The 12,595-nt window shown below is 38.7% G+C and overlaps 1 protein-coding gene across 1 annotated transcript in view; it reads left to right on the top strand.

The window, feature by feature from the left end:
• The first annotated feature begins 4,250 nt into the window (after positions 1-4,250).
• DDX24 (DEAD-box helicase 24) overlaps positions 4,251-12,595 on the top strand; it is a 36,808-nt gene continuing 28,463 nt past the window's right edge. The window contains exons 1-2 of the mRNA XM_007472581.3: positions 4,251-4,359; positions 10,468-11,187. Of these exons, the coding sequence (XP_007472643.1) occupies positions 4,332-4,359; positions 10,468-11,187 (748 nt within the window). The 5' untranslated portion in view covers positions 4,251-4,331. The remainder of the gene's footprint in view (positions 4,360-10,467; positions 11,188-12,595) is intronic.

Raw genomic sequence — 12,595 nt, 5'->3', positions numbered from 1 at the left:
CTCCAGTACCTTTGCCAAGAAAACACCAAATGGGGTCACAAAAAGGAGGACATGACTATAGTGACTGAACAAGAAAATTTTCTTTTCTTTTTTTTTTAAATATATTTTATTTGATCATTTCCAAGCTTTATTCGTTAAAGACATAGATCATTTTCTTTTCCTCCCCCCCACCCCCCAGAGCCGACGCGTAAGTCCACTGGGCATTAGATGTTTTCTTGATTTGAACCCATTGCTTTGTTGATAGTATTTGCATTAGAGTGTTCATTTAGAGTCTCTCCTCTGTCATGTCCCCTCAACCTCTGTATTCAGGCAGTTGCTTTTCCTCGGTGTTTCCACTCCCATAGTTTATCCTTTGCTTATGAATGGTGTTTTTTTCTCCTGGATCCCTGCAAATTGTTCAGGGACATTACACCGCCACTAATGGAGAAGTCCATTACGTTCAATTATACCACAGTGTATTAGTCTAACAAGAAAATTTACTGAGAAGTTACAGCAAGAACAGAAATAGAAAACATTTCCCCTAAGACCAGGGGGCACATTCTCCCACCTTAGTCCCTAAAGAGAGTGGGTTCAAATGTAAATCAATTGCCACAAAGCATTTAGCCCTCTTAGCGAACTTCTGAATGTGGCACAGATGTTTGATGAGCCATTCATTCCTTGTGGAACATGGCATCTTGGCAGACTATACAAGGGGTCAGATTGGTCTCCTTTGCCTTCAAGCAAACTTTGGAATGGATTCTAATTCTAGGACCTATTGGCGGCTTGGTTTTCTGACCTTTTGAAGCTAACAGGGGTCACAGTCATCTCCAATATTCACATAAGAGTAGGAAATAAAGGATACAACTGATGTTGGTTGCAGGACTTGCTTTCTCTACATACACTATGATGTTTCTTAGAGGAGATGCCCATCAATAGGAGAATAAATCTAAGCCTTGGTTTGGCTTGCCAGAAGACTTGGACCTGGACAGATTTTGTTGATGTAAGCTCTCATTACTTATCTAGTCAAAGTCTTCTCCAATCAATCAATCAACAAGTACTTATAAAATATATGCACCAGACACTATGCTAGGAACTAGGGATATAGTTCCTGAACTTAGGAAACATTTTCTATCAGAGGAGATAATATATATAAATATATATATATAAATATATATATATAAATATATATATATATATAATAAGTTATTTTATATATTGAGGAGGGCAGTATTAGGTAGAGGAAGAGGTGAGGAAAGTTGTCACTTGAACAGTTTTGAAGGAAAGACTTTAAGACAATGGTTCCCAAAGTGTGGTCTCTGGACCCTTAAGGGTCCCCAAGATATTTTGGGGCCCCCAGACTTTTAGCATGAGAGCAAACTTATTTTCATAATAATATTAAAATATTATTTGTCTATTAAAATATTACTCCTTTTTCCAATTGCATATTCATGTGGCTGAATTTTCTTCATCTATTTCAACCAAAATAACATATTGTGACATATTGAATGCAGAATGAGAATACAATTGTTGTCTATTAAGCCAGACAAAGAGAGTCACAAAAATATGCAAAACAATGTTGGTTTTTTTCACTAAAATTTTTGTTTTGGAAAAGTTTTCATCAAAATGTTATTTATGTTATCATGTAATGGACTTGCTATTACTATTTAAAAATGAATCAATACATATTTTAAATATATATCAGTTTAAATTTCTAATAAAGTAAATATGGATAAGGGCCAGTGGTGTCCTAGAGTGAGCTCATTCAGGCGCCACAGAACCAATTGTTTAAGTTTTCAGTGTGAACATTTATACCTATGGTATTGAAAAATACTATAAATCAGGGCCTGACTCATTGTTTTGTAGATTTCTAGACTTAAAAAAGTGATAGAGAAAAATGTTAATTTAGAATTAATAATAAAAACTTTGTTGCTATCTAGTTGTTTCAGTCATGTAAGATTCTTTGAGACTCCATTTGGGGTTTTCTTGGCTAAGATATTGGAGTGGTTTGCCATTTCCTTCTCCAGTTCATTTTTTAGATAAGGAAACTGAGACAAACAGGGTTAAGTAACTTGTCCAGGGTCACACAGCTAGTGATGAGTCAGAATTTAAACTCAGGTCTTCCTGATTTCAGACCTGGTTACTCTGTCCACTAGGATGCTTAACTTAAAAATGTATCATCTGTATATTTTTCAGAGAGCCAGTTCTTAAACACCTACTAGCATACTTCCTAGATATAATCCATGTAAAACAAAAGCTTCAATAATTTTTCGGAGTATAAAGAAGCTCTGAGACCAAAAAGTTTGAGAACCTCTATTATAGGCTAATCATATTGGCAGCTGTGTGAAGGATAGATTGGAATGAGGGAGAAACTTGAGGCAGGAAGAGTAATTAGGAGATTATTGGGTTATTTCCCCCATGAGTTGACAATGATATGAACTAAGGTAATGACTTTGGGAATGAGAAGACAAGAAATGGGTAATTCCTCTAGGCATATTTTTCTCAAGAGTTTGGCTTAGAAAGAAAGGAGAGGTATAGGACTACTTTGTTGTTGGTTCAGATGTTCAGTCATATCTGATTCTTTGTGACCCTGGTCTTTGAACCATAACACACAGCCCCTTTTATCCTTTACCATCTCTCCAGTATATCCAAATCCTTGTTCATTGTTTCCATGACAGTCTATCCATCTCATCCTCTTCCATCCCCTTCTCTTTTTGCCTTCAATCTTTCCCAACATCAGGGCCTTTTCCAATGAATCTTGTCTTCTCATTATGTTGCCTAAGTATTTAAGCTTCATCTTTAATATCTGACTTTCCAGTGAATAGTTTGAATTAATTGCTTTAAGTATTTATTTATTGAGTCTCCTTACTGTCTTAGGGACTCTCAAAAATCTTTTCCATAACCACAATTTGAAAATGTTGATTCTGCAACACTCAACTTTCCTTATAGTCTTTAACTCTCAATCATACATTGCTACTAAAAAACCCATAGCTTTGAATATAGCGATCTTTGTATAGGACGATACTTGGAGGTCACGGTAAGGTATGCTGATTCTTCTTCTTCCTCTTCCTCTTCCTCTTCCTCCTCCTCCCTCTTCTTTCTTCTTTTCTCAATAAAGTGACAGCTAAAGTCCTCAGTTGAGAAGGGTAGAGGAGGGAGAAGCAGGTTTAGAATGGCAGCTCTGATGAATGGGATAGAAAATGAATTTGGAGAGAATAGATGATTGCATCAGTAAAGGCCTAAATGAAATTAGATAACACATTTTTGTCCAGCCCACCTGAGTTATCCTTCACCTTAACTGCAGTATAGTAGGATCAGGGGAGATCAGTTAGTGACATGGATAGTAATTATGGATAGTAATATGGAATTAGGGTTTAGGAAGAGGAAATACGCTTGGAGAAAGAAACAGGGTATTGCAGAGAAGAATAATATATAGAACTGAACTAGTCAACCAGAGGAAGGGAGGAAAATGAGGCAATTGGTTTTCTTGGTCACACATGGAAACAAACCACTAAGTAGCCTGTACAGTTTTTGGTCCTTTAGAGAAATAGGGCACTCACTGTTAAACAGTGGATTTTTTGAGCTATTAGCTTCATTTTTCTGGGATCCTGTTTTATCATCTGATAAAGGAGAAGGTAGTCCAAAGCAATGAGGTTGGAATCAGGAAGATTCATTTTCATGAGTCCAAATCCTTTAATTTCCTCATCTGTAAAAATGAGCTGGAGGAAGAAATGGCAAACCTATATCTTTGCCAAGAAAACTCCAAATGAGAACAAAGAGCAGGACAGGACTGAACTACAACAACAACAAAAACGAGAGGTTTGAACTCATTGCCTCAGAGGGCCCTTGCAGTTCTCAAAACAAACATATGTGTATGGGTATATATGTATATATACACAGGCACACACATAATACATACTGGAGACATGAATATTGGTTCTGGAATCAAGAAGATCTGAGTTCAAATATGGCCTGACACTCACTAGTTGTGTGGGCAAGTCACTTGACCTCTAGCATGGTACTTGGAGCTTATAGTAAAGATGCTCAATTAATGTTTGTTTACTGACTTGATTCTACGAAATTCTGAAAGCCGAGTAGACCCCTGGGTCTTTGGGAGGGAAGGGTGAAGGGGTGGCAGGCGACCTCTAAGATCCCTGCCAGCTCGCAGTCTGGAATTCTTGTCCCAGATTAGTGAAGTTTTAGCCAAAAACAGAACCTTGGAAAGGAACAGCACCAGCTGTCAATAAAGTTGCGCCGGTTTTGAATGAGGGCGTGGCTTCAGGCTGTCATGGCCGCCCCTATTAGAGACACCCACGTGGTGTAAGCTTGAGGAAGAGGCGGCGGCGGCAGAAGCAATGGCGGCGACTTCGGCACCTCAGCGTGGTGAGTTCCCGGATCCTCGAATCTCCTCACCCCCTCCCCTTTAAGTCTGGTCTGAGACGAGGCGAGCTACATTAGAGGAGCTGGAAGATGGAAAACAGATGGGGAAGGAGGAGGAAAGGAAAGAAACACCGAGCGGTACTTCCCCGAACTGTCTCTTCTTCCTGCGTGGTTGGAGAGTCACGTCTCCAACCTGCAATCTACTCAGGATCTGGACAGGATTTTTGAGATCAGTTATAGACCAACCCTCTACTTCTTGTCATCTACTCCTCCCCTCTCCCCCAACTCCATTTTGCCTATGGAGAAACTGAGGCACTGTGAGGAGAAAATGAATTATCTAAAGTAACCGAGCCGAGGAAAGTAACTGTGTCTAGTTCTGATTCAGTTAGGAAACTTTTAGTAAGTGCCCCACTACGTGCCAATCAATCAATAAACAGTTATTTAATACCTTCTTTGTGCCAGGCACCGTGATAAATGTTGGGGATACAAAAAGAGGCAAAAGACAGCCCGTGCCTTCAAGAAGTATGCATTTGTTTTCTTTTTAAATTAATACTTTAAAAACAATTTTCTTTTTTAAGGCAAAGAGAGTTGAATTATTTGCCCAGGATCATACAGCTAGTATTGGAGGCTGTATTTGAACTCAGGAAGAGGCCTGACACTATCCATTGCACCACCTTGCAGCCCCTAAATTATTACTTATTTTTTAACATTCGTTTTTTAAAGATTTCGAATTTGAATTCTCTCCCTCCAGTCCCTTCCCAACTCTTTGAGATGACAAGAAATATAATATCAGTCATACCTTTGAAATCATGCAAAACATTTCCATATCAGTCATGTTGCTAAAAAGTAATAATAATAAAGTAAAAAAATTATACTGCAGTCTCACCCAGAGATGAACTTTAAAAAAATGTTGATAACTATATTTAAATTTAATTAGTTTTCTTTTTAATTCTATCTTTTATACATTTAAGAACTTTCTGAGAAGGTGTCATTTAAACTGGTAAGTGGTTAGTGAGTTGGGCTTTGAATAGGAAAGACTCATCATTCAGATTTTGCCCCAGTTTTTAAGCTGTAAGTTTTTTAACCTCTGTTAGCCTCCGTTTTCTGATCTATAAAATGGAGACAATATTACCTGTCTCCCAGGTTGATTGTGAGGATAACAGGAAATATATATTAAAACCCCCCAGAAAAACATTAAATTGTGAGCTCTTAGAAGGCAGAGACCCTCTTTTTCACATTTATATCCCCAGCACTTAGGACAGTGGTTGGCATGTGCTAAAGAAATTGACTATTGACTATAGCATTTTGCAAACCTTAAAATGTTTTATGAATGCTATTGTTTAAACTAACTTTAAAAAATGCTGTTATTATTCAGTCTTTCAGTTGTATCCTACTCTTTGTGCCCCGTGTGTTATTTGGTTTGTTTTTTTTTTTTGCAAAGATACTGGAGTAGTTTGTTATTTCCTTCTCTGGTGGATTGTATTGGATGCATTTATATGCTTTATTTTGTGCATTTAAAAACATTTTAAGTAGGGATCCATAGCTTTACCAGACTGCCAAAGAGGTCCATGATACAAAACTCTAAAATAATGTCTGTGATGTCCTAAGCTGCCACTCTTGTGGTCTTTCACTTAGATTTCTTCTAGGATGCCTTCTGAATCTCAAAACTTACTTTAAGTTTTCCAGCCATATTTTGCTTCAGTCTACTTCTTCTGTCCAGGCTACTTGTAAGAGTTAATCATAGGATTTAGTGTTTGAAGGTCCAATCCCATCATGGATACATGAAGACATTCAGTTTACAAGACATTATGTCTTGCCTTCTGTCTCACAGGTATTTTAGTGAAGGAGCCAGAATTTGAATTCTGATCTTCTGATCCAGTGGATATCATCCTGGGCCTGGAGTCAGGACTGATTATCTTCTTGAGTTCAAATGTGGCCTCAGACACTTCCAACCTGTATAAGTCATTTAACCCTGTTTGCCTAGCTCTAGCTCTTCTGCCTTAGAGTTGTTGCCAAGACAGAAAGTAAGGGTTTAAAAAAAATGCCATGAGGGAGCAGCTGGGTAGCTCAGTGGATTGAGAGCCAGCCTAGAGATGGGAGGTCCTAGGTTCAAATCTAAGCTCAGACACTTCCCAGCTGTGTGACCCTGGGCAAGTCACTTGACCCCCGTTGCCTAGCCCTTACCACTCTTCTGCCTTGGAGCCAATACACAGTATTGACTCCAAGATGGAAGGTAAGGGTTTAAAAAAAAATGCCATGAAAGAGTTAGAAGACTAGGTTTGAATCCCAATTCCTACCTTTACTAGCTATGTGATTCTGAGGCAAATCTCTTTAAATTCTCAGAACCCTAGTTTCTTTATAAAATGAGTCTAATAATTTAGTCATTTTTCATTTGAGTCTGACTCTTTGTGACCCCTTTTATGATTTTCTTGGCAAAGATCCTGGAGTGGTTTGCAGTTTCTCTTTCCAGCTCATCTTACAGATGAGACCAACAAGGGTTAAGTGACTTGCCCAGGGTGACACAGCTTGTAAGGATCTGAGGATACATTTGAATATAGTAAGATGAATCTTCCTGACTCCAGGCCCAAGTACTCTAGCCACTAGCCACCTACCATCAGTCATCAATAATATTTATTCTCCTTAACTTGCAGGGTTATGATGCAAGTGTTTTATAAACCTTAAATTGCTTTGTAAACAAAAATAACTCACTTGGTCTGTTTCCTTATTTGTAAAATGGTGACCTTGTACTCAGATCTTCCCAGATTTTTTCTAGCTTGTAACATTCTGTGATCCTGGGGAATGGTCATACAGGTAGGAAGTTCAGTGTCCTCATTTTATAGATGTGGAAACAAAGACTTAGAAGCTGAAGGGACTTGGCAAAGGTCACATAGGTAAGTGGGTGACTTACAACCATGTTAGGTAGAGTTGGTATTATCTTCATTTTATGAATGAATAAACTGAGAAGTAAAATATCCTGTGACTTTGGGCACATTAAGGGACAGAGATAGAACTAGAATGCAAGTTAATGGCAACATCGAAAGCACATCTAATCCCCTAACATCTTGTGTGGGTTTTAAATTTTGTCTATAGGCTTATTAAGGTCTCAGTATTTGATATATTGTAAAGAGCACTGGATTGAGTGTCAGGATAGGTTTGAGTTCCAGCTCTACCACTTACTAGCTGTTTGACCACATAATAGAGTCTCTTTCAGCCTCAGTTTCCTCATCTACAAAATAGGAAACCAGCATATTGGATGAGATGAGGGCCTTCCTTATTAGTGGTTCAGTGGATAAAGTTCTGATCTTGCAGTCAGGAAGTCCAGACTTGCCTTAGATACCCTACTAATTGTCTGATCCTGGGCCAGTCAATTTAATCCCTGTTTGCCTTAGTTTCCTCCTCTATAAAATGGCGACAATAACAGCACCTACCTCCTAGGGTTGTTGTAAAGATCAGATGAGATGATTATCATAAAATGCTTAGCATTTTTGTTAGTTATTGTTATTAAAAATTGGTTGAGGCAAAAGACAGATGAGTTTGAAAAATTCCCAAACAATTAGGAACCTTTTCTTTGCATATAAAGATAAAGATATTTTATGTTGGGGAGGCAGAGAGGGTGGATTGGGTTAGAAGGATAGAATGAAAACATAAATAACTATTAATATTAAAGAAAACAGTATAGAAAGGATAAGAAAGATGTAAGCAGGATTCCTTGAGAGCTGTGAGGAAGAATAGATCATGTCCAGCCCATAGAGGACTCTGAATTTGAATTGGGGCTTAAAGGATGGGTAGCATTTTAACAAGTGGAGTTGAGATTGGAGGTAGGAAGTGGCATTCCAGATATAGAGAAGAGCATTGAATAAAGTCTTGGGAGAAATCATAGCATGCTTCTGAGGGATGATAAAAAGTGAAGTTTGACTGAAATGTAGAGCCTCTAAAAGGGGTAAGAGGTAACACCAGACAGTGATCTTGGTGCCTTTGTGTTAATATTATGAAAAGCCTACAATACCAAGCTAACAAATCCAGGAATCAAGTAGATAAGTATGGCAAGGTGGGTAAAGTTGGGGATGGGGCAGTGCAAAGAATACCAGATTCAGATCAGAGGGTCTTGGTTCAGATGCTCCCTTTGCTACTCATTACTGATGTATTCTTGGATAAATTAATTGAGTTTCAGTTTCCTTAAATATAAAAGAAAGAGGATTGGATTAGATGATTTAGGTAGCCCTTTCTGGCTCTAAACGTGTGATCTGAAAAGTTTGGGATAGTTTTGGTATTTAGTGGGCATCCCTCGAAGGATTTTGAGCAGAGAAGACACAAAATCAGGGCGATGCTTGAGGAAGATCATTGTGGCTATGTAGGGAGGGTGGATTGTGGAAGAATGGAGGTGTAAGACCTTTTGGGAGGCTATTGCAGTGATACTGGTAGGTTGTGATGAAGTGTTGGACAAAGGGAGTGGTGGTCAGAGAATGACAGAGGTGGTACTGATAGGATGTGATAACTGATGAGAAGCTAGGAAAAAGGTGGGTTAAAAGAGGAGTCCTTGAGAGGACAGAGATTGGGAAGTCAGAAGGAGGAATAGGTTTAAGGGGGAGAGAGTTCAGTTTGGAACATATTGATTATAAGGTTCTGGAAGGAGTGAGGAGTAGATGGCTTGATTGGAGCTTGGGACAGATTTTGAGGCAGTGGGTGGCTTGGCAGCTAGAGCACTGAACCTGAGATCAGAAAGACCTGAATCAAAATCTGGCCTCACTTACCAGCTGTGTGACAACGGCAAGTCACTTAACCACTGCCTGCCTCGATTTCCCTATCTATAAAATGGGATCAATTTCGTCATCTATATCCTAGGGTCATTATGAGAATAAAACGAGGAAATATTTGAAATGCAAACCTTAAAGTGATGTCTAAATGCTAGTGGGGGGGTAGGGGGGTGGGGCAGCTTGCAGCTTGCAGCTTGCAGCAGCCGCCACACTGGGTAGCTCAGTGGATTGAGAGCCAGGCCTAGAGACAGGAGCTCCTAGGTTCAAATCTGGCCTTAGATACTTCCCAGCTGTGTGACCCTGGGTAAGTCACTTAACCCCCATTGCCTAGCCCTTACCACTCTTCTGCCTTGGAGCCAATACACAGATATTGACTCCAAGATGGAAGGTAAGGGCCTAAAAATAAATAAATAAATGAACAAACAAACAAATAAATAAATAAATGCTAGCTGGGCAGCAAGGTGTGTAACGAATAGAGCTCTGGGCCTGGAGTAAGAAAGACCTGAATTCAAATCTAGCCTCAGACACTAGCTATGTGACCCTGGGCAAGTTATTTAACTTTATTTGCCTCTTATTTCCTCATCTGAAAAATGACCTGGAGAAGAAAATGGCAAACCATTCTAATATCTTTGCTAAGAAAACTCCAAATAGGACATGACTGAAACAACTGTGTAAGAACATGCTAGCTATTATTATTATTATTAGGATAGATAATTTTTAAAATATTTCTTATTTTTATAAATAATATTTTATAATTATTATTAGGACAGAGATCAGGTCTGGAGGTAAAGATCTGGATGCTCACTGCATAGAGATAATTGTTGAAGCCTTGAGGTTATATGAGATGACTGAGGAAGAGAATATAGAAAGAAGAGAAAGAAAGCAGGGTGGAATTCTGAGAATTCATATATTTGTAGATGGGGTAGGAGGAGGATGATAAACCAGCAAAGGAGACTAAGGGAATAGGAAGGTGCTAGAGCAGAGTCAAAGGATCTAGGTTAAAATTCTGGCACTTCAAATTAATATTTTGTGACCAAGGATCTAGGTTAAAATTCTGGCACTTCAAATTAATATTTTGTGACCGTGGGAAGTTATTGATCCTTTAGGACCTAAATTTTCAAAGAATGAGTTGTACAAAATGATTTTGAAGTTTCCTTCTTATTCTAAACCCTATCAAATAGGAGAATATGGTGTCAAGAGAGCTAAGTGTGGAATACCAAGCATTAGCCTTCTTGGTTTCCTGACTCCTGTTCCTTCCATTCCCCAAGTCTTCAATTACCTCTTATTGAACCAGTTTTGGAAAGGGAAAATATGTATGTTCTACTCTGATCTAAGTGTTTGCCTTTTTTTTTTAAAGGAATCACAAAATTCAAGAAAGGGAGAAAATTTCTACCCTCTGCTAGGTTTAGGAAAAAGGGAATAAAAGTTGTTGGAAAATGGAAACCTGTGAAAATTGACCCTCATGTGTTTGCTGATGGGCAGCTTGAAGACTTAGTGTGTTTTGAAGAACTTCATGATTATAAATTGGTAGGTGCCTCAAAACTTTCATCGACACAAAAACCAAAAAAGAGAAGATCGAAGGCTGTAGCATCTGAGGAGGAGGTAGAAGAAGAAACGACTTTTCAGCCCAAAAAGAAGAGGAAGAAGAACAAAGACCAGGGAACTGAGACAACCATAAAGAACAAAAATTCTTCAGTGGCAGATGAAGACCTAACTTCCCAGGAAGTTGTTCTCCATGATGTACTTGTCACAGATGGTGAGGATAGTCCCCAAGAAGACAAGACTGTAGAGACTATAAAATCTCCCAAAACCATGCAGAAAAAGAAGAAAAAGTCAGGAAAAAAAGCACAACCTTCTCAGGCTGCTCCTTCAAAAGCTCCCCATAAAGTAAAGACTTGGACAACCAAGTTGGATGATCAGAAGGCTGATGTCTCTGCCTGGAAGGACCTTTTTGTGCCTGAGCCAGTCCTGCAGGCATTGAGCTCTATGGGTTTCAGTGCTCCAACTCCTATTCAAGCTTTGGCTTTGGCCCCTGCCATCCGAGATAATCTGGATATCCTTGGTGCTGCAGAAACAGGTGAGCCCTTCCCTTATTTTTAGGCAGAAAAGTAGTGGGAAAATCTGGGATTTGGGTCATTAAAACCAAGGTTTAAATCCTGGCTTGTCAGATATAATAGCTCTGCTTATATGTTAGATTGTGATAAATGAGAAAAGGTATCATACTGTTAGGCCTGGGACAGATTTTTTTTTTTTAAACCCTTACCTTCCATCTTGGAGTCAATACTGTGTATTGGCTCCAAGGCAGAAGAGTGGTAAGGGCTAGGCAATGGGGGTTAAGTGACTTGCCCAGGGTCACACAGCTGGGAAGTGTCTGAGGCCGGATTTGAACCCAGGACCTCCCATCTCTAGGCCTGGCTCTCAATCCACTGAACTACCCAGCTGTCCCCTTTGGGACAGATGTTTTTGCCAGTTTTCAACAAAAGGAAGAGAATAGTCTAAACCAAATTAGGGTTATGAGCTTGATTTAATTCCTGGAAAAATTCTAGAAAGGATTATCAAAGGGATGGTTGGTGAATATCTAGAAAGGGAAGCAGTGATGCCAGAGAGCTGGTACAATTTCAAGTCATGAACTTTATTTCATTTTTTTGAACAATTACTAAATTGGTAGCTGAGAGAGGAATGCTGTAGATATAGTTTGCCTAGATTTTAGCAAGCTTCCCCACCCCTCTCCCACTTCTCAATCTTTAGAATTTTTTAGTGTGTCGGATTGGAACATGCAAAGGAAAAATTACTTTAGATTAACAAAGGAAATATCTAATGTATAAATCTCCGTTATTGAAGAGTATCATTCAAATTGTCCTTTTCCATTTGTTGTCTTCTTTATTAAAAAAATTATATTCATTCTGAGCTTTATTTAGTTTAATAAAAGGAGCATTTCTGTTTGTATAGTAGAACAGAAAAAGAATTGTACATAAAATCGTGGATCTTCTAAATAGCTTGCTTTTCTTAATATATAAATCCAACCCATAGCTTTAAAAAATGTTTTTTAAGCCTTTACTTTCCATCTTAGAATCAATACTGTATAATAGTTCCAAGGCAGAAGAGTAGTAGTAAGGGTCAGGCAATGGAGGTTAAGTGACTTTCCTAGGGTCACACAGCTAAGAAGTATCTGAGACCAGATCTGAACCTAGGACCTCCTATCTCTAGGCCTGGCTTTATCCACTGAGCCACGTAGCTTCTCCCTAACCTATAACTTTTAAAAAATATCTCCTTTTTTTCTGTTACCTTTTGTTTTACAGGTTTTTGATAGTGCCTTATCATGGAGAAGGTGGAGCAATTTGGACTAGGCAATAATACATTTATTCAGATCCAGTTGGATGGCTGGGCTTAGAATAGTCATTAATGTTTTAATGTCAGTGTGGCAGGTTTCTAGTGGAGGAATCCTTGTCTTGGCCGTTTGCTGTTTACTTTTTTTTTATCAGTGA

This window comes from Monodelphis domestica, chromosome 1, assembly GCF_027887165.1.
Source record: "Monodelphis domestica isolate mMonDom1 chromosome 1, mMonDom1.pri, whole genome shotgun sequence".
NCBI lineage: Eukaryota > Metazoa > Chordata > Mammalia > Didelphimorphia > Didelphidae > Monodelphis > Monodelphis domestica.
Note: the sequence above shows the minus strand (reverse complement) of the source record. Positions and strands in the feature narration are given on the sequence as shown.